Below are 21088 nucleotides of genomic sequence, written 5' to 3'. Positions count from 1 at the left end.
TGTCTTTCGAAAATCTATCAATTAATGCTAGATCTAGGCGCAGCTTCATGATAGATGGACGGGTAACAACTAAGCAACTGCTCCCAATGGCGCTAATCCTAGAAAGGTTATACCTGCTAAGCTCTCCGCGCAACGCGATCATCCGCAACACGCGTTGAGAAGCAGGACGAGAGCTTATCTTCAGCTTTGGTCTTCCTCACTGTCCCTTTCCCTGTCATCCGTGCATAGCGTCTCAGTATGGAAAACGAAGGCGACTGTATTTTCCCACCCAATTCCACGTCAACTCTTTTCCTTACTGTCATGGATCCAGCTGATCGTGAAATGCATTACTCCAGGGACGTGCGATGCGAACGACGCCGTCAACATTACCATAGTCCAACCCGACGAACAGAAGCTGAAGACCGTCTCTAGCTTTCATCCTCAATTTACATACCCCATCTTCGGCGATGATGAGCGCATCTTCGGTTACAAGGGCTTGATTATCCGTCTACGGTTCGCGGCGCATGACCTCCGCCCGCAGCTTCACATCTCGTACGATGAGAAATTCAAGCCCGTTGAGGATATTGCGGCAGTGGATATTCTGAAGACATTAAAACCATGGATTCCAGAAGGTTAGTACCACTCACTAATATTGCTCGGTTTCTCTCTAATCAAGATCAACTTGTAGAGGCCTTTGTCACCCTCCCCGATTATGAAAAGGCCGTGCTAGAGGATAAAGCCGCGAAAGATTTCAAACCCCCGGGCAAGTTGGCACACAGCTATGTTTCTCGGACTAGAAACTATGAGATCTGGGCCGGCTCGCTGGCCGACCCTGAAGTTCGACGGTTGCTGGATCGCGCTCAAATCTTCGTGTCGCTCTTCATCGAGGCAGGCACCCCTCTTGCCACGGATGATCCCGAGTGGACGCTGCAAAGATGGACTGTCTACTTTTTGTATGTGGATCTGCTGTTCCATGACGTGACGACCCCATCACAGCCGCTGATGAGTCCCCTACAGATATGAGAAAGTGAAACCTCCAACACCCACTGCTTCCGAATACTCCATCGTCGGATATGCGACAACATATCGCTGGTGGCATTACCGCAGGGACAAGACACAAGTCCCTGTTGTCAAGAACGATCCATTTCCCTCTGGACCGGAAATTCATCCTTCACAGCTCCCATCGCGACTGCGTATCGCCCAATTCCTTATCCTCCCTCCTCATCAGAATTCAGGACATGGCAGACACTTGTATACCACCATCCATTCGGCGTGTGTACAGGACCCCACTATTGTTGAATTGACCGTCGAAGATCCGAACGAAGCCTTTGATGTTCTCCGTGACTCTGCGGACTACCACATACTGCGTCCTGAATTCATCAAGCATGAGGTGAACATCAACCCCGACCCGTACGAGGCGCACTCAAGAAACCAACGACCACGCCGTGTTCCTACGGCCGCCCTCATTCCAGTCAAACTCCTCCATGACATTCGTACCTCATACAAGATTGATTCTACCCAGTTTGCTCACATTCTCGAAATGTTCCTGTTGAGTCAAATCCCTCTCAAGAATAGACATGCCGGCGGAGCAAACATGTCGCGGCTCCTGATTAAGAAGCACAGGGCGGAAGATCCTAACGAGCGGCGCTACTACTGGTGGCGCATGCTCACCAAGCAGCGCCTGTACAAACGATCCAAGGACATCCTGATACAGCTAGATCTCGATGAGCGCATCCAGAAACTCGAAGAGACCGTGTCAAATGTCGAAGAAGGCTACGAAGTTCTTTTGAAAGAATTCAGTGAGCGTGAAGAGAAACTCAAGGCCAGAGGGGCAGACGAGTCGCCAGCTGCCGAAGTTCCAGATGATGCGAGCGCTGGACCCAGCGGTACTAGCAGAGATCAACGGGTCAAGCGAAAGTTCACGGTAGAGGACGACGAGGACGAGGTCGAAGAGGAAGATTCTGCCAAGCGAACAAAAGTGTAGAGGCGTATGACAATGCCTTGACGGTGCAGTTGGTATTGAGAATTTGCACAACGTCCCTTATATGTATTTTACCAATTGAAGCCCAGATATTCGTTGTCCTACACAAATGTATGTGATCGTATCTACTTCCAATCGCACGAATTCACCCAAAGCCGCTGATTGGAGGCCAAAGTACTTCAGGATCTGGTCACCGTGCGGTGTACAGAGCGCGCTGGTCATGGCAATTGTATCTGCTGAGCGATAATGAATGACCCATCGGGGATACAGTGGATTGGATAGAAGAGTGTCAGCATGGAAATAATAATGAACAGTATTAAGCTCCAACTGTTGTCATGATCGCGAATCTCGGAACTTTCTTTCTCCGGTCTCTGCAGTTGCGACCACCCGCCGCTTGTAAGCTCATGTGGAGCTTATTTGATATCCTTGGACATATCATATAACTTCGCTCCAAGTCCTGGTCCTGTATCACGCATTCTTGACTGTCTTTTCCAGTATCCCTTTCCTATTTCATTGACCGGGAAAGGCGCTCTTTGTGCCGCCTTGAACGTGAGCCCCAGCCAGCCTATTCCTCGTCACATCTGCCCAACGTCACCATGGTAAGTAACCTCCCCCAGGGAACATGGTTACTGCTTCATACATTTTACATCTCGTGTCGCTAATATATCGCGCACCTCATAGTTACCATTGGGTCTTCTGACGGCCGCGCAAGGCCACCCCATGCTTGTGGAGCTCAAGAACGGCGAGACACTGAACGGACATCTTGCCAACTGCGATAACTGGATGAACTTAATACTCAAGGAGGTTGTTCAGACTAGCCCTGAAGGCGACCGCTTCTTCAGATTACCAGAGGTCTACGTGCGAGGAAACAATGTGCGTTACCTACATCCTACACTCGCCGTGCTCTCATTCCAAGCTAATGAGCGTTTAGATCAAATACTTGCGAATCCCGGAGGAAATCGTGGAGATGGTCAAAGAACAGCAGCAGAGCCAGCCGCAGAATCGCAACCGTGGTGGCCGTGAGGGCAGGGGCGATAGAGGCCGTGGTGGTGGCCGTGGCGGCCGAGGTCGCGGCCGGGGTCGTGGTGGCAGTTAGATATGGATATGATATTGCGTATAACGAGAACAATCGATACCCCGGGGAGATCAAGCATGTAAATTGCTAGGAAAGACCGGTTGGTGAGTTTGTCGAGCATGGCCTTGGCGTATCTGGCTCGGTGGCTTTTTTTTTTCAATGGGATTACTGCTCTTGGATATGGTCCAGTAGTAGATACTGTCCGTAAAGTACAAAAACTTATCAGAAAACTCGGATTATGTCAACCCCATCTGTCCAGGTTGAATTCTGGGTATTTTTCAGACGATGTACAAGTCACGTGAGCGTGCCTCTCTTCTTCGGCTGCCCGATGCGCAAAGACAACTCCGCTTTGCATGGGCTCGAGATGCGCCGAAGTACGGTCATTCTCGATGGACTCTGGTATTGTCTATGTCCATCGTTTCGCATCAGTACTCCGCATAATGCCAGGCTGCCGTTCGGGGGGAAAAGGCCGCAAAGACACGATTTCTCATCGGCAATTGCCACTACTCCGCGAAGATGTCTGAACAGCGATGCTACAAAAGGTAGTGAGGAGCCAAAGGCGCAAAGAGGTACTGAAAGCCACGGGAATGACCCCAGCGGGTCCTCAATAGCGCAGCAGTCTTCGAAACGATCACAATTGAATTCTGAGCGCCGGGAAAATGACAGTCAGCCGCTCAATTCCAGCATTACCCTACCTCCGTCTCCCGGCGTACCCAAAAATCTCGAAGAGCGGTCAACGTCGGACCTTGAGAATCGACTTCAAGAACTAGCAACGGGAAGCCCTAAAATCCTCAGCGCGTCGCAGATATTACGAATATTGATCAGAGACCGCCATGTACGCCCCGAAGTACGACACTACCGAGCGCTGATCCTCGCCAACTCCGATGCGGAGCGCGGTTCGCCGGAAGTTGTTCGCCAATTACTCTCGGAGATGGAGAAGAATGGGATACCTGCCGATTCCGGTACACTTCATGCTGCATTGCAGGTATGGCAGTCTCACTACGTCTAACGGCATAGCTCTACGAATGCAGGGTTCCTTGACTAACACGGACGATGTTCATAGGTTCTCGCTGTTCATCCTGATTATCTACTGCGTCAAGAAATACTGCGCACCCTCCGAGATCGATGGCTGCCTCTTAGTCCCGCTGGCTGGCACTACGTGGTGGCCGGCCTCTTGAGAGAAAACCAATTCGAACTCGCACTAGACCATATCGCGCACATGGAGCGAAAGGAAATCATGGTCGAGAATTGGCTACACAGTCTGTTAATATACAACCTCTGCGACATTGGGGATTTCGACGAAGTGCTCCGGCAGATGCGCAAGCGGACAAGTCAGGGTCATGACATGACGACAGAACTGTGGCTGTATGTGTTGGATGTGGCAGTCGCGGCATCTCATCTCGAAACTACTCGATACATATGGACGCAAATGGTACAACTGGGGTACCTCCATCCTTCGAGGGTCCTGTGTAGTGACACTCTGACGGTGGCGGCCGAAAAGGGCGACACTAAGCTCGCTTCTTTAGTGATCCGGTTTCTTTCGGAGGGTTATGTCCCGCTGATCTTGCAAGATTACGAGAAGACAGTAGAGGCGCATGTCAAGTCCGGCAAGCTCTCGTCGGCGTTTGAAATTCTCTGTAAGATGCACAAAGCCGGTATCAAATTGGAACACACTTCGACGCGGGCCATTTTCAACTACATGGTTCAGACGAGGACTAGTCCACGGCAGGCATGGGCTATTCTCAAGAAGCTGAAGTCCTTGAAATACCCGGTTCCGATGGAATGCGCGCATGTGGTCATCGAGCTTTGTGACTATGAATCCTTCAATGACCCGTTTGCGGTTGATGAAGGGATCTCACTCTACCAGGAGCTCTATACCTTATGTCCAGGCAAGGCCGACGTTTCGATCTACAACACCCTTATAGGGATGGCTCGCAGAGCGAAGAACATTCAAGCCGGCATGTTTGCAGTAAAGGAGATGTCCTCGCTTGGAGTGATCCCGAATGACAAAACTTTTGAGCACCTAATTATGATGTGCTTAGATGCGGGCAATTTTGAATCGGCGTACAGGTACTACCAGGATTTGGTGGCGCGGGGGTTCCTTCCCGATGCATACACGCGCCAACAGATCAAGAGCGTATGCTCCGAGTCCAACGATCAATTTGCGATTCAATTGAGAAACGATCCGCAGATGCAGGATGACCCTGCCGACGATCTCATTGAGCGCAATGAAGGAGAATCAGACCAGTCGGTTTTCATCAGAAGGATAGGGTCCGAGACGCCTCCAAGATATGCAGACGGCTCCGAGCGTCGCATGCGGGTTCTTCTCTCCAAGGAAGCCCGTCGAGCGGCCAGCAAGGAAAGACGAAAGAGGAAGCGAAGACGCTTAGCGATGGCCAAGGCCCAAGAAGAGGAGGGCTGGATGGACTATGAGCCAGGAGGCCTTGTGCCGGAAGATCAGTTGAAGCCTGATGAGACGCAAACCAGCTAAATTTGGAGACGAGGGGCTGAAAAGGGACCCTGTCGTCCGGTTGTATATGTATCACAATTTATACCTTGTATAATACAGTTGTATACCCGTCAAATACGAGGAAATGAGAAATGATACCACCACTGGAATTATCTTTGAGCAGCAGAGGTTGTCAGGGCGTCGGTGACAGCCCTAAGGGGTTGCTCATGACCGTTTCTTTTCTTGGTGTTCAACCATCGGATATTTTAGCCCATGACTAGTGGTAGCTGTCTGGAGTAGCACTGCTTGAATCTGGGTGAGACACAATGGAACGTCAAGGAGATGGCCTAAACTTTTCGTGAAACCCCCAGTGCATTGACCCTGGTTGAAGCCAAGAATCGGTGGTCAAACACTCAAACTTCGGTTCGAACTTCGAACTCCTAGTCGGAAGTCTGGCAATGATCAACAGGAGGGAACTCAGAGGATAGCCGATTCGGGAGGCACTTAACCTGGTCGCTGGTTTGATCGCGATATCTATGCTTAGTGATCCTGATCCCTTTGTGAAATTATGCAGTGAACGATCCAATGCGACACTGCATACAATACAGGCATCCGGGAGGATTGCAGGCCAACATAAGCTCTGAGAACTGACACTCTTGCGATCGAACCTTAGTCGACAATGTGAACTATAGTTCATTGCACGACTCCTTCATAGTTCACGCTTTACGGAGCATCCGAGTAGCCGTTCAAGGGGCGGAGGAACATCTCAAACGCTGGACTGTGACAAGTGCCGAACTATACATGGATCTTCGGTTTGCGATCGTCGGAGCGAGAAGCCAGTCAAGTCAGTCACATCGTTTGATGATCAGATCTTGAGACGACAATGGGGTTGCAATTGATTCATCGCACGGCAGACATTAGTCTCCTTTAGTTGTCAGTACTTGGTTACACCTACAACGCGGGTTCTCCTGCTGGTTATAATTAGAAACCAGACGAGACATCCAGTGACACAGCTTCGCGCACCTCGCAGATTTGCAGGAGATCGACATCCGCGGTTGGAAACCTAGGCACACGGCAAGGGTAAATGATCATTATGATGTTTTCGATTCTAATTGACTGACATTTTGAGGACGCTGGAAAGTCTGCTCCACCTACGCCAGCAGGCCAGAAGCAGGTCTCTCTCCCATGCTTGCGTGCCCTAGAACTTGTTTGGCTATATATGAGTCGCAGACATTCTTGATCACGTCGTCTTCTCTTTCAGTATCCTTCTTCCTCTTCATTGCACACTTCATTCTTCATAGTAAAGTCCTTAATGGATTGTCGCCACGCTTTCTGTTGATCTAATCTAATACTTAATATCTATCTTGCCGGTGTATATACCTCCTGCACGTATATATTTCAGTCACCTCTATCTATCTATAATTTCATACCGCGATCATCCACGTCAACATGCAATTGGCTACATTCTTGCTGGTCGCGCTCTTGTCGATCTTCAACATATCATTGGCAGCTCCCACCTATCACCATTACACCGTGAACCCTGCCAACCCTGCCCTGACCTGGCATGTCTCCAACTTTTATACCGGCTGCTCTCATGGGGGCTGTGCCTACCGATTCGATATTCTGGGAATCGCCACTCCAAACACTCCCGGGTTCAACACTACGTGCAACGGCACCGACGTGGAGACAGACTACACCTTCTGCAGAGACAAACATATCAAAGCTAAATTGACAGCTTTGAAGTCTCGTGCATGGAAGGTCGAGGTCATGCACGCTTGGTTCAAACCTGGAGCCGAATTCTATGCCGAGGGTTCGGCCAACGTCACATCTTACATGCGGAACTTTACAATTCCTGTGACGGATACATACGGTGCTGCTTGAGCTAGCTGATGACGGCGCTTTACTACTTGATCATGAGATGGCATGATCTGAGAATCAGGGTCTTTCATAGAAGGAGTTGATCGCGTTGATCCGCGAAAACAGGCCCTTACACTGGCAATGTGAGGGTCAAGAAACGATGTGCAGATTGGGATCTGTATCATTGATATGAAGATTGGTCTGTTTTTGCTAATGTCGACTTGATTATGAACCATGTCATCGGGATATTCCCCATAACAGCATGTATTTACTGTGTAATATATCGGGCTCGAACTCACGGTGGTTCTGTTCTCTTGTACCTAATAGACTAGCACGAGAAAAAGAAAAGAAGAAACCAAAATGCTTCCTTAATACTCGTTATCTCTACCCATGTGCATGTACCACTGCAGCTCTAGGTAAATTATAAACAATCAGGTCGCCGCTCTGGTGGCTGTGACATCATCCCCGCTTTGTCCCAGAAGCATCCCCAAATGGAACAGTTCAGGCCCGCTTATCAAGTATCACTATTCCCAAGGTTATGATGATCTTTCTTTTGCGTGAAATATCCAGATCGCTCCAATTAATTAATTCACAACATCTGATGGTCAGTCTGCAGTAAGTGCATATTCCATTTTGACCACTCATCAGAAGATCTGGACTCGCGTGTTCGATTCGATTAGCATCAGCTGCAACCTTCTCCGCTCGCCTGGGAAATTGTGAGACCTCAACGAGAACGAGGTCTTTGCAAATGGTAAGATAAACTATTTCGGGAGGTTTCTACGAATCTATTTACTTACAGAAAGAGATACAGCTGCTTCACGGCACTTGATACCAATGGTACGTCTCTATGATTTGCCCCTTTCTCCCATCCCTAGATCCTGCAACTTGTTTGACGCCTTGCCGAGACTGACCAACAATGCTTGGCTCCTTGATTGATGCAGGCGTCGATCCTCCGGCAAATTGTTGCTGGACCCAGAATAAGACATCCTGAGGCCGGCCTGGACCTCTGCTACGTCACAGACAACCGTGAGCGCTCTGTCCGTTCCTAGTAGTGATGTCTCGAATTGTTCTTCCTATTACTCAGTGGGCTCCTCTGACACTTATTCCTTGCGCATAGTCATTGCAACCTCAGGGCCGTCCTCTAACTATCCGCAACGTGCATATCGGAATCCTCTCGATGCGTTAGTGAACTTCCTCGACGCCAAGCATGGCAAGAACTGGTGGATTTGGGAATTTCGAGCTGAGGGCACTGGATATCCTGACTCGGAGGTCTATGGACGAATCCACCACTACCCATGGCCGGATCATCATCCGCCGCCGTTTGCGCTCATCCCAGCGATCATGGGAAGCATGAGGAATTGGCTGCATAGACTCGATGATCCAGATGGGGAGGGGGCGTCGCATCCTGTCGAAAGGAAGAGGGTGGCCGTTGTGCACTGCAAAGCCGGTAAAGGACGCAGTGGGACCATAGCGTGCAGCTATCTGATTAGCCAAGAGGGATGGAAGATGGAAGATGCCCTTGAGCGGTTCACCGCGAGGCGGATGAGAGTTGGCTTCGGGCCCGGTGTGAGTATCCCCAGCCAACTGCGCTGGGTGGGATACGTCGACCGGTGGGCGAAGCAGATGGACAAGAAGTACATTGAGCAGCCGGTTGAGATCCTCGAGCTGCATGTTTGGGGCTTGAGAGATGGCGTCAAAGTTGCCATTCAGGGGTATGTCGACGAGGGCAAGAAGATCAAGTGCTTCCACTTGTTCCATCGCAGCGAACGGACGGTCGTTGACGACGGCAAGACCATATTTCCAGCGAAGAATACCCAAGATGGCGACGAGAGCAGTAGTAGCAGCAAAACGGATACGACCACCGACTCGCCCTTACCCGCTTCCCAGTCTTCTACATGGCCAAGCAACATCGCTTCCACTTCCTCCCCCAAGCCCACCGTCACCGCGCCTCTAGCATCAGGAGCTGAAGGCCTCAGTGCTGCTCCACAAAGACGCATCTCGGCCGTCATCCTCCGCCCCAGCACACCAGTCATCGTCCCGTCCTCCGACGTGAACATCGACTTCGAACGGCGCAGCAAAGCCGCCTACACCGGCTGGGCAATGGTGACCTCCATCGCACACGTCTGGTTCAACGCCTACTTCGAAGGCGGCGACAAGCACGACTCGGGCGTCTTCGAGGCAGACTGGGAGTCCCTGGACGGGATCAAGGGGACCTCCAAACGGGGCGTCAAAGCTCTCGACCGCCTCAAGGTCGTCTGGCGGTACGCGCCACCTTCCCGCTTCGGCATCCGCGAGCCAGGGAAGGAGGACACCGCCATCATGGCGCAAGCCATCACGGAGCCCAAACCAGGCGAGCCGATCCGCGAAAGCCACCCGGCCGACTGGCGCGGCCAGGAAACAGGCGCCGCCGATGAGCACGAGCGCGAGCAGGAGAACATTCCCACGCGCATCGCGGAGGTCGACACCGGCACCAAGGGTCTTACGAGCGCGACGGAGCATCCGTTACTCACGAGCGTTAGTACGACGGCTGCTACGGCCGTATCGGCGACTGCGCACTCGATCCACGGACTCAGCAAGGAGCTGGGGCTGCGGAAGCAGACAGATGAGAGTAAGGACGTCAGTCTTGCGGAGAGCGAGGCGGAATCAGGACAATCGAAGACGGGTACGGCCAAGGGACATGAGAACGGGGATTTCGAAGGCGTCCGGCCATATTTCGGGGACAATGGTGATGATTCCGAGCACCATTCGGGCGATGCTGATTCTACGAGGAGTCCGCAATAGATCACCAGGCTTGTTCGTCGTTTCCTCTGTATGCTCTTATGTATGTATATTGTGACAGTATAATCGAGACAAATGTAAATCTTTAAACACCAACCTTTATCCCAATATTACTCCACATCGTAGTCTAACAAACTATTCTTACAGTCGCCATCCAAACAGGCAAATATATTGATGCGGATACCGACACATCCGGGTCAAATGGGCACAAACCCTTCCATCCGCCCCCTATGCGCCCGCTCCTCCCGTCGAAGTCTGTCGGATTTCTTGCGCTCGTAGACTCCCCGAACGACACGCTTCACTTGTTCTTCGCCCTGCGCGAAATTCGCTTTGGCCAGCCCAATCACCGAGTCGATCTGTTCAGGGGTATAAACAAAGTTCCAAGTGGACAGGAAATCATCCACTTCCGGGTTAATCGTACTGGGGTGCGGCGTCAAAGGGCGTGCCCCGTCCTTGACGTTTGCAGAAGACGTCGTCTCAGACTGCTGCGCGGGGACGGGTTGTTTGGACATCGAGGAGCTCGGAGGCAGCTCCGGGGCGGTGGGGTTGGGCAGCAGGGGGAAGTAGACGACTGCGATGCCTGCGTCGGGATGCATGAGATGGAAGTCTGCTTCTGAGTCATCTCCGTGATGGGGATGGAATAACCGTTTCGACGGTGGTGGTTCCTTGTCAGACACCCTTTCTTGCTTTGTGCCGACCCACACGTTGCAGTAGCCTAGATCAGTATCCTGAAGCGATGGTCGGTCGTCGCCGGCTTTGGGCTCTTTGGGAAGCTCCATGGGGTGCGATTTGCCCACTCCGTCTTCATGGTCCTGGGGGCCGTTTCGTCGTGCGTCGGACATCTTCTCGTCTACCGCATCTTGCGTGATATTCTGCGGCTCTCGCAACAACTCTTCTGTCTCCTTCAGCCCGGTGTCTTCTTTGGGCCAGCCCGCTCCAAGTGGCCATCCCTTGATGCCTCGTTGACGGGCGTATCCATCCACGACAGAAAGCCAATTCTCTTGCTTGATGTCCGCCGAGGCGTCAAAGGCGACAATTATATCCACATCTCGGCCTGGCCTTAAAAGCGGGTAAATAGGTAAGTTGTTGCTCATTCCCGCATCCATGAGCCGGAGATGCTCGCTCTGGAAGATCGATTCCGGGCAAGAAGGCGGTAATTTATCTTTCATGCCTAATACGTAATTGGGGATGGTCGCAGGGTCAATCGGATGCACACGGATCAGGTCTTTGGACTTTCCTTGGATTAAAGAGTCTATGCCACCGAAGCCTACGATCCCTCGCAGCAGCGGTCGAACCTCCTTATAGTAATGGGATAGCGTCGCGCAGAAAGCACTACCCCACACGCCCATCAATCCCGGAACACGCATCTCAGGCAATGGGTAATCCCCTTGCGGTACGACGTTGTGACCACCATTGAAATGCCTTCCCAAAGCCCAGGTGGGAATACCTGCGCCGAGTTCCTCGCAGAAAAATTCAAAGGGGGTAAACTCGAACCATTGAAACCATGCTTCGCTCTGTGAAGCCTTAATAAGCTTCTCGGGTGTTAATTCCTTCTTAGGCTCTTCATCTTCCACGGCTTCTAACACCGGGATCTCATGACGGACAGCGGTGTATATAGGCATGGGGTGAGCACCATTGTAAAGATTGTACCTCTGGTTAGACAATTTCAAATCTTGGTGTGCGACTCCAAGTTCTCCTTTGGGAACTAAAAGTCTCGCGGCAAGTAGCATGCCATAAATATCAACCAAGCCAAAATCCGCGCCGGGGTCGCCTTTCAATTTCTCGACCAGTCCACTGAGCAGATACTTGTTGGTAGGTGCAGTTGTGAGTAGATTGAGAGCCTTGGGTGGGAATGCTATGTGCACCCCAAGTCTGTTCTTCAGATGATCGACCAACCGATTGTAATCCCGACCAGCGATCGATGAATGGTATAGAGTCTGCAGCCAACAACTGCCACTGACGCCGGCGGTGTAGGTGACACAGTCCCACAATCCCACTTCCTGAGCAGCAAGATAGGAGCCAGTGCCGGCCACGAGGGCGCGTAGACCACCTCCCGAACCGCACATTGCAATGATAGGAACGTCATCCGGATGAATATCCTCCTCAGGAATATTCAAGTACGAAGCCAATGCCTTTACAGCGTGCTGTTGCCGCTTGCGCCGGAAGGCCAACTCTTCGTCGCACAAGGTATTTCCGACACGGACTCTGGCTTCTTGAAGAATCTCTGGGTGCACATCTGGATCGTGAGCTTCTTTCCAAATTTCTTCCGCAAGAGATCCAGGTGCCATGGAGAGCTCGCGTTGCAGTTTCTGCACCGTCACAGGAAGCAATGAGGTCCAGTCGGGAATGATCGATTTCTTGATACTATCAAGTTCGATCCATTCGGCATTACCAACTGTCTGCTTCACACCGTCGAATTTTTGGATGATGTTGGCCCAAAGTCCCGTCTCTGCATATTGAGTATTGTCCTCATCGCCAGCACCTGAGCTTCCTGCAGACTTCCTTTTTAACCGTTCGTTGGCATTGAGCACGGAGGACACAGAAAAGTATGCTTTTGAATCCGATTGCAACAACTGATTATTGCGATCAGCTGTTTTATAAAGTACCCCACTACCCAGAAGGCCCAGCGCAGCAGGAGGGACCGTCCAGCGCAGACGATAAACTCCTGCTGCACCCATTGTGAGGCGGGCAACGTGTGACGAGGCAAAGGAAGAAGACAAATGCATCCGCCATTCACTGCGACGCTGGCAGGCCAGTTGTGGATGGCCAGACCATGGCGATCGCTTAACTCAGATCGGAGGTATTTGTGGCTTGATAATCTTCCGCATCTCTCCCTGCTTTACCTTTCCGGCCTTTTCTCGCACCGTCGGGAATCGAGGGGATAAGGAGTATGACGACATGTCACGTGGATAGCAGCGGAATTCCAGACGGGCCGTAGCTCCTTTTTAGGCTTAGCGCATATTGCGGAGAAGGGAGGATGCAAATCATGCAATCATCCGCTTTTGTTAGACTGTCTGGGGGAGAAGAAGCCCAAAGCTCCATCCAATCGATCATGCTTGTCCCTTGAGGCCAGGAGCCTCATCGGCCAGCTGTTCATCTAATACATATTATTGTTTTATCTCCATTAACTTATTCCTCTTATTCGAAGATAATGACAGCTCTTATTAGCAGCTCAACTTCGCAAATAACACGCTTGGTTTCGAATCCTTGATTTTGGGGTCCATTATTGTGGACCCTTCCGGTTGAGCAGCCATGGTCGCTCCAAGAAATAATGCTTATGCAGAGGAGAGCGCAGAGGTCGAGGTGCTGTACGCCAACCTCGAGAAGCTCAAGCTCCTCACCAAGAAGATTCAGGGCTCCCTGGTCCGCCTCGAGACCGGGGGTAACGTCGTAAAGCATGCGATAGGTCCTATCTACAGCAATACACAATCTCTCCAGATAACCAACAGCAACATCGACAAGGTCAATGAAGCCATCGAGCGCCTTCGTCAGCCACTCGATGCGAAGAATCGTGAGGAGGGTATCATCCGCGCTGGGTAAGCGATAGCCTTGCTTCCATTTCGACTACAAGTTTCACTGTGTGCTGACTGGTTCCGAAAAAGACCACAGAGCGTGGAATTGTCTCAATATCTGGCAGCGATGAAACGCGTGGACAAAGCTCTAGTCGATCTGAGTTCAACAAACCTCAAATCTAATCAGAAAGCAATCTCCGAATTCAACTCCCTCCTTAGTACAGGAAACGCGAAACTTCAGGACATGCTTCGTGGGATCTTGAATCAGTATGCTAGTCCGATTGAGCCATTGCATTATTTAACGAAAGGTATGAGATTGCTTTACAGTCGATCAAACCTTAGACCGATTGCGCTGACGTCGATGAACGTTTGCAGACCTCCCGTTCCCATCAATACCCCAAGAGACGATCTCGGAGTTAACGTCGATATGCGCGGCAATCGACTCAGCAGCAAGCCACGGACCACAGCGCGGTGATGGAGGCAATCCGGCTCTCAAAATATACGCCGATGTGCGTGGGGCTTACCTGACGTCAAGCCTACAGAATCTTGCCATAGCCTCGCTGAATACTGTCAAACGAAGAGCTGCGGACGGCCCCTACAAGCAGGGCACTAACGGCATAGGGATATACTCCAACGCGCTCGAAAACTTCATATCTACCGAATACGAGATTATTGCGCAGATCTTCACAGGCGACCAGCGAGGGCTGGCTCTGCAAACGACGTTCCGATCTGCGCTGGCCGAATACTCAAAAACCTTGCGTGAGCTCAACGAGTATATCAAGGCCAATCTGATGACGGACTGCTTCTTAGCGTTCGAGATCATCGAAATCGTCACGGCGATGTCTTACCGCGTTGACTCGAGGACGGGCGAGCTAAAGAGCTTGTTCATAGAAGCTCTTCGGCCAGTTCGTGAGACGGCAAAGTCTTCTCTCTCGGAGCTGCTCGAGGAGACGAAACGGAAAGCCGCGGCCATCCCGGTTCTTCCTCCTGACGGCGGATCGGTCCCTCTTGTGAACGAAGTCATGAGCTCGCTCACTACATTGACTGGTTATTCCGGACCGTTAGCATCCATCTTAACTTCCTTAGGAGACGGCAACTGGCGCTCCACAGCCAATGCGTCAGGGACCGCTCCTTTAGATGTCAGTCCAGACAGCTCGGCTTTGTTATCACACTTTATCCTGGATATGATCGAAGCTCTGATGAGTTCTCTCGAGGCTCGAGGCCGAGCACTTCATCGATCAAAAGCCGTGCAAGGCGTCTTCCTGTCCAATGTCTTCTGCATTGTCGATCGCGCTATTCGACAAAGCCCTGAGTTGGCACGCCATTTGGGCACGCCAGACAGTATCGCGCGTATAGACACCTTTCGAAAGCGGGCCACGTCAACTTATCTTGATGCGTGGAAAGAAACATCGCAGTATCTCCTGGATGTGCAGTATACATCGCGTGCCGGAGCCCGACCAGCTTCCGGTGGCATTGTCGATTCCAGCGCAATAGTCAAGTCACTCTCATCCAAGGACAAGGATGCCATCAAGGACAAGTTCAAGGCATTCAATGCAAGCTTCGATGAACTGGTCAACCGCCACAAGGCTCTGTACATGGAACGAGAAGTACGCGGAGTATTGGCACGTGAGGTACAGGCCGTTTTAGAACCGCTATACGCGCGCTTCTGGGACCGCTACCACGAAATTGATAAAGGCAGGGGCAAGTACGTCAAATATGACAAAGGAAGTCTCTCTGCGCAGTTGGCTGCATTGGCATAAAATCAGCACAGGGCTTAATGTTTTCTCCGACATCGGCATCCTCCGCTGAAAGCTGGCCCCTGATACAGTTGGAAACTATTGTGCTCCATGTCTGCAGAGTTCAAGAAATGGGGTTTTATGATCAGATACCCATGCAGCTTCCCACATATACGTCGATTAATTATAATACTTCTAGTTGGACATGTACATAGGCGTTTTTGTTGCTCCATCATGTGACGATCTCCGTGGTTGATAGCCCCTCCTGATAACGTGACTGATAAGCCACCCCGCTAAATTCTACAAAATTTCCTTGGGGTACGCACACATCGTCGTTCGACCTTTTTAGTTCTTCATCTCCAATTCTCCTTAGACAAGGCCGAATTCCTATCGACAGGATGTCTTCCAGCAATGATGTGTACCAGACTCCTCTCAACTCGCGTTATGCGAGTAAGTGTGCCCCGCAATTTGCACTCTCGAAGCCGTGGCCGACTTAGTCCCGCTTTGTAGTTACTAATGGTTCATTGATATAAAGGCAACGAGATGAAGTATCTTTTCTCTCCCAGAAACCGATTTTCAACATGGAGACAATTGTGGTTGTGGCTTGCGGAGTCTCAGAAGGGTGTGTATAACCGATTGCTCGCCTCCCTGAATGCGAAGGGGAGAACAGTCTCCCTCTAACGGGACTCCACACTGAAGTTTGGAGGGCTAACAAGCGCAGAGCTTGGCCTTCCTATCCCCGATGAGGCCATTGAGCAGATGAAGGCCCACCTCACTATTCAGGACGATGAGTTCAAGGTTGCTGCTGAGGAGGAAAAGCGTCGGAGACACGATGTCATGGCTCACGTTCACGCCTTCGGTCAAGTTGCTCCCGCAGCTGCCGGTATCATCCACTGGGGTGCTACTTCCTGCTACTGCACGGACAATGCGGATCTTATCTTCCTCCGTGACGGATTGGATATTCTCATCCCTAAACTCGCAGTTGTCATTGATAAGCTCTCTGCTTTCGCTAAGCAGTACAAGGATCTGCCCTGCCTGGGTTTCACCCACGGTCAGCCTGCTCAGCTTGTGACCGTTGGAAAGAGAGCCTGTCTATGGATTCAGGACTTGCTCATGGATTTGCGGAACCTTGAGCGGGCCCGCGATGACCTCCGTTTCCGTGGTGTCAAGGGTACCACTGGTACTCAGGCCTCCTTCCTCCAGATCTTCAACGGTGACCACGACAAGGTTGAGCAGCTTGATGAGCTTGTTACCAAGAAGGCCGGTTTCGATTCGGCATTCATCATCTCCAGCCAGACATATTCGCGCAAGATCGATGTTGACGTGGCCAACGCGCTTGGCTCGTTTGGATCTACTTGCGAGCGTATCGGTATTGACATCCGCCATCTGGCTATGCTCAAGGAGGTTGAGGAACCTTTTGAGAAGGACCAGATTGGAAGCAGTGCTATGGTAAGTCGAACTCTTGCCCACAAGGTGAAGAGAATGTGAACTTATCATGTCATGCAGGCTTACAAGCGTAACCCTATGCGGTCTGAGCGCCTTTGCTCGCTCGGAAGGCACCTCCAGAACCTGCCCAAGGATGCTTTGGACACCTACTCCGCACAATGGTTCGAGCGTTCGTTGGTAAGCTATACTCCCCAACGTCGTTGTGTACAGGCAACATTATCATTGACCGTTTCCAGGATGACAGCGCCATCCGCCGTATCAGCATTCCCGAGCTTTACCTTTCGGCCGATGCCTGCTTGATCCTCCTCAGTAAGTGGAAGCAAATTATGTGTTGTGTTTCCAGCATCTGACGCATATTTCAGACAACGTCACTTCCGGTTTCGTTGTGTATCCCGAAGTCATCAGACGCCGTGTCAACGACGAGCTTCCTTTCATGGCAACGTAAGTCACTTCTTGTTGTCACCTCTACTGCAAATAATGTACTAACTCGGATTTAGTGAGAACGTAAGTCTAATTCAGAGGAATACCCTGACGAACACATATACTAACTGAACAGATCATCATGGCATGTGTGAAGAAGGGTCTCTCCCGCCAAGACGCTCACGAGGAAATCCGTATGCCACTCCCTAGCCTCTCTTACCGCAAAGTATCTCGCTGATATCAGGGCTCGCAGGCGTCCTCTCCCACCAAGCATCGGACAACGTCAAGAAGCTCGGAAAGAACAACGACCTGATCGAACGCGTCCGCCGCACCGACTTCTTCGCCCCCATCCTTGACGAACTCGATACTCTCCTCGACCCCAGCACCTTCGTCGGCCGTGCTCCCCAGCAGGTGGAGAAGTTCACATCGACAGAGGTCAAGAAGGCACTTCAGCCCTACGAGGAGCACCTCCTCAAGGCCGAGACCGCCGCTCTTTACGTCTAAGGCTGCGTCCCACACCACTATCTTCTCGGAATCTCATAACGGAAATAACTTCCGTTAGAATACAATGTTGGAAAATCCCCTGGGAGGGAATGGATCTCAACCCTGCCTGAAGAGAAACTATACTGGCACTTAATGAAGCGGTACGACGAACTGTCTGCTAATGCCATGGATAAGCTACGATTGAGACGCGCTATACACAAAAGTTTGACGAGTCACGCTGAGTACAGTGAAGGGAGTTTTTCTGATATAGATATGTAAATATACTAATGATATAGGATGATTTTTGAATAATGGCCTGCTTACTTTCTACTGCTAGTCTAGTAGCTAGGCGTGAATTTGAATCCCGCGTAACGATACCTGCCAGTCAACGAAGCAGACTGCAGGCACACAGGTATATGCTGTACTACATGCCACAAGCCAGCCGCCTCCACGTCCTCCAGGTTACACGGGCTTTAGTCGAACCATCCTACGTCAAAATAGCATGCATACTAACTTTGGCCTCTTATTTTTGTCAAGCAGCACCACATCGTAGAAGGTATTAAGATTAACGTGCCCAGTCGCGATGATGAAGACCGGTGACGTAAATGGCGACTCGATACATGGCCCCAATTCTTCCCCTTTATTCCATTATATTCGCCCTCTTCATCCCTTTATGAAAAGCAGGAAAGGGAGGTCATCAAACGGCAAAAGGCAGAAAGCCACCCATGCTGAGGAAATGCACCAGAAGCAGATATGGCGTTTGGAGTCCGCCGAGAATTCACGGACGTAGGAACATTGAAGAGAAATCTAAACACTAGAAAATGACCCGAAGAGAAGCAGCAAAAGACGTAAGTTGAAAAGAAGTTGGAGAGAAGTTGGAAAGAAATGAGAGGTATATCCAAGAAGCGCAACGGTGACTTCAGAGTCGCTGAGGGGAAGGACGAGGGAAAGCAATCTTTAAGCAGAGAACGTCATGCACGGCATAGCTTCATAAGAAGCATGAGCGCTATACCTACTTGTTCGCTCCAGTCATCATCCTGCTGACGGGACATTTCACAATATGATATCACGTTGAGCAGCTTATGGACATGACTTTGGTCCTTTAGAGAGCGGATAGCCAGTTGATAATCTGCGGAACGTCAGACCATATAGTCTGCTTAAGAGCAGAGACGAGAACTTACCATCATGGCTTGCATGATAGCTACCTTTTCACCGTAATGTTTGCCGTCCCAGCTAGCAGCTTGCAAGGTTGCATTGTACATGCCTAGAACTTCCATCCCTCTACTCCGAGCTGCTTTTGTCGTGTCTAGAGCATACTGCCACACGGCACTGTTGGCAGGAATATTGGTATCGGTGGACAGCTTCTCATGACCGGGAGCCGTGGGCCCCACCCAAAGCAGAGGCGTGGATTGTTTGTTGACTTTCGTCAGAGCGAGCCATTCGTCCATGCTACTCTCGGCTGCGGACAAGGAAAATGATATCGAGAGCGAAACACTGTGAATCACAGGGACAGGCTTCTTTTGGCTGTCAGAGCGAGCGAGCAACTTCTGAATTTTCTCATGAGAGTTTCTTGAGGCGGGCGATCCAACTACTTTCACAAAAACATGAGGAACATCTGAGTGACAAAAACGTCAGCGCTAACATGTATGAATATCTTCTTGAAGTTGATAACTTACGGGTTGAGCAGGCATAGGTGCTTCGAGGTCCTGATTTGTCGCCCGGGAGAAACATATCCTCGCTGGAACTGATTCGCTTCAGCCAGCAGGAGGGGTTGGTGAATTGAGAGTCACATCTGCATTGTTCACTGTACATGTCATTCATCTCCCAATCTTTCAGAGCGCCAGTGGCGAGATTTTCACGGAGAAGGATATTGAATCCAGCATAAGCATCAGCCAGTGATTCGTCACCGATGAAAGCGATTCCGTCAAATTTTTGGAGTATTTCGCAGATCTGAGAGCTGCTATACCAACGATAGACACAACCTAAGCATGTCAACAGAACCGTAGCAAGCGCCAGCAGAAAAATTTTCGAAGAGACGCATTGGTGAGATGGCGTTAGGGTCAACCAATCCCGCTCGTACCTTGTGATGTATAGGCAGCATCAAAGCCATGACGACCTCCATTGCTCATTGCGCTGAGCAATGAGTCTCGAGTCTGGCAATATCGCTGGTCTTCTGGGGGGTTGTATAAGGAGACTGAGGAGATGCCGCACTCCTGACGACCCGCATAGTGTGCTAGAAAACTGAGGAAGAAACGCTTCGGTAAGTATTAAGCTGCCATGACAGCTGAACAGACAAGGTCACAGAAAAACTTACTCTTTCCCCGCAGTTCCAGTGGTAGACTCCGTTTCTGACGGGGCGAAGGGCAGCCAAAAGAGGTCCCTTATAAGCCAGACGATGTAAAACACGCCCAAGACCCAAAGGGACGCCATGAGTTTGTAGGTCGACGAACGCCAGGTGACTCTCCGAATCAACCTTCGTCCGTTAGGGCCCTCGATAGGGCCACGCCTCTGGGGCAAATGATTCTGCTGCATACCGGAGAATGGATATGCAACAGCCTCGTTCATAGTAGACGATGAGGCTATTGATTCACTGTTTGAGGCACGGCGACGGGACATGGTTTGCTGACCGTTCGAACATGCAGACTAGAGCACGAGATGGGGGAGACGGGAGACGTGAAGCTGGTGCACCCATGCAGCAACAACCTAGCGATCCTATCCTCTGCCTCTTCGAACAGTCAAGCTGAAGGAAAGCAGGTTGTGGACGGCCGAGGAATTGCAGAGAGTTAAGCGTTCAAAATGAGCTGGAGGGACGATGGAAAATTGGGGGACGGACTTGAGCCGATGATGGCGTGAGATGACAGCAGAATGCGCGGTGGGAGTAGCAGTGACTTAGGCACAATGGTGGCTCGGAAGAGGGGCCCTTCTTTGGGATGAAACTGAGTCGTTAGGGTCTTTCCTGATTGGGATGTCCTCGACCTTGTTCTTCTGTCTCTCTTCTTCTCTTTCTTCCTCTTCCTCGTCTATCTTCCTTCTCTTCTCCTTCTCTTCGTATTTTCTCACTGTCCCTTTCTTAATGGGACTGCTTCACTTTTTAAGAGAATATGGGAAACAGAAAATATCTCGGTGGACCGCCAAATGAATAGCAATAATACTAATTATTATAGTGAATCTTTGCCAGGCGCACAATGAAACACAACGGTTGGTGACTTGAGAGGGGCAATTTCTCCTAAACTGGAGCCAGTCACTAGCAGGAATATGGCATCGACAGCATGAGCGCAAAATAAGTAATTCCTGAGCCCAATTTGCGGATCCTTCCTCTCTATCGGGGTTGCTGATTAGTGAATGCATAACCGAGAGACAACTTCACTAAAA

At 50.8% G+C, this 21088-nt stretch overlaps 9 protein-coding genes across 9 annotated transcripts, besides 1 other annotated feature; 7 read left to right on the top strand and 2 right to left on the bottom strand.

The window, feature by feature from the left end:
* Positions 1 to 237: 237 nt before the first annotated feature.
* On the top strand, positions 238 to 1963 carry hat1 (histone acetyltransferase catalytic subunit HAT1; the record flags this gene model as incomplete). The annotated part of the gene is made up of 4 exons (XM_001260661.1): positions 238 to 256; positions 336 to 611; positions 668 to 932; positions 997 to 1963. The coding sequence occupies 4 exons, from the start codon at positions 238 to 240 to the stop codon at positions 1961 to 1963; spliced, it is 1527 nt and encodes a 508-aa protein (XP_001260662.1).
* Positions 1964 to 2556: 593 nt separating this feature from the next.
* On the top strand, positions 2557 to 3056 carry NFIA_087200 (U6 snRNA-associated Sm-like protein LSm4; the record flags this gene model as incomplete). Its single annotated transcript, XM_001260660.1, has 3 exons — positions 2557 to 2559; positions 2642 to 2833; positions 2892 to 3056. 3 exons carry the CDS (start codon positions 2557 to 2559, stop codon positions 3054 to 3056), a joined length of 360 nt encoding a protein of 119 aa, XP_001260661.1.
* Positions 2971 to 3053: a microsatellite.
* Positions 3057 to 3399: 343 nt separating the features above from the next.
* On the top strand, positions 3400 to 5526 carry NFIA_087190 (pentatricopeptide repeat protein; the record flags this gene model as incomplete). The annotated part of the gene is made up of 2 exons (XM_001260659.1): positions 3400 to 4020; positions 4099 to 5526. The coding sequence occupies 2 exons, from the start codon at positions 3400 to 3402 to the stop codon at positions 5524 to 5526; spliced, it is 2049 nt and encodes a 682-aa protein (XP_001260660.1).
* A 1407-nt stretch (positions 5527 to 6933) lies between these two features.
* On the top strand, positions 6934 to 7365 carry NFIA_087180 (uncharacterized protein; the record flags this gene model as incomplete). Its single annotated transcript, XM_001260658.1, has 1 exon — positions 6934 to 7365. The coding sequence occupies one exon, from the start codon at positions 6934 to 6936 to the stop codon at positions 7363 to 7365; it is 432 nt and encodes a 143-aa protein (XP_001260659.1).
* Positions 7366 to 8276: 911 nt separating this feature from the next.
* NFIA_087170 (putative phosphatidylinositol-3,4,5-trisphosphate 3-phosphatase) lies at positions 8277 to 10122 on the top strand (the record flags this gene model as incomplete). The annotated part of the gene is made up of 2 exons (XM_001260657.1): positions 8277 to 8367; positions 8459 to 10122. The coding sequence occupies 2 exons, from the start codon at positions 8277 to 8279 to the stop codon at positions 10120 to 10122; spliced, it is 1755 nt and encodes a 584-aa protein (XP_001260658.1).
* A 194-nt stretch (positions 10123 to 10316) lies between these two features.
* NFIA_087160 (putative phospholipase A2 (PlaA)) lies at positions 10317 to 12797 on the bottom strand (the record flags this gene model as incomplete). The annotated part of the gene is made up of 1 exon (XM_001260656.1): positions 10317 to 12797. One exon carries the CDS (start codon positions 12795 to 12797, stop codon positions 10317 to 10319), a length of 2481 nt encoding a protein of 826 aa, XP_001260657.1.
* A 574-nt stretch (positions 12798 to 13371) lies between these two features.
* NFIA_087150 (EXO70 family protein) lies at positions 13372 to 15391 on the top strand (the record flags this gene model as incomplete). The annotated part of the gene is made up of 3 exons (XM_001260655.1): positions 13372 to 13655; positions 13722 to 13939; positions 14007 to 15391. 3 exons carry the CDS (start codon positions 13372 to 13374, stop codon positions 15389 to 15391), a joined length of 1887 nt encoding a protein of 628 aa, XP_001260656.1.
* Positions 15392 to 15765: 374 nt separating this feature from the next.
* On the top strand, positions 15766 to 17737 carry ade13 (adenylosuccinase ADE13; the record flags this gene model as incomplete). The annotated part of the gene is made up of 9 exons (XM_001260654.1): positions 15766 to 15817; positions 15903 to 15989; positions 16089 to 16816; positions 16874 to 16990; positions 17050 to 17122; positions 17176 to 17254; positions 17311 to 17317; positions 17370 to 17427; positions 17478 to 17737. The coding sequence occupies 9 exons, from the start codon at positions 15766 to 15768 to the stop codon at positions 17735 to 17737; spliced, it is 1461 nt and encodes a 486-aa protein (XP_001260655.1).
* Positions 17738 to 18818: 1081 nt separating this feature from the next.
* NFIA_087130 (uncharacterized protein) lies at positions 18819 to 20332 on the bottom strand (the record flags this gene model as incomplete). Its single annotated transcript, XM_001260653.1, has 5 exons — positions 18819 to 18845; positions 18898 to 19331; positions 19393 to 19698; positions 19797 to 19957; positions 20031 to 20332. The coding sequence occupies 5 exons, from the start codon at positions 20330 to 20332 to the stop codon at positions 18819 to 18821; spliced, it is 1230 nt and encodes a 409-aa protein (XP_001260654.1).
* Positions 20333 to 21088: the final 756 nt, after the last annotated feature.

This window comes from Aspergillus fischeri, genomic scaffold (genome assembly GCF_000149645.3).
Source record: "Aspergillus fischeri NRRL 181 1099437636264 genomic scaffold, whole genome shotgun sequence".
Classification (NCBI taxonomy): Eukaryota; Fungi; Ascomycota; class Eurotiomycetes; order Eurotiales; family Aspergillaceae; genus Aspergillus; species Aspergillus fischeri.
The sequence above is the reverse complement of the archived record's forward strand: the minus strand, read 5'-3'. Positions and strand labels throughout refer to the sequence as shown.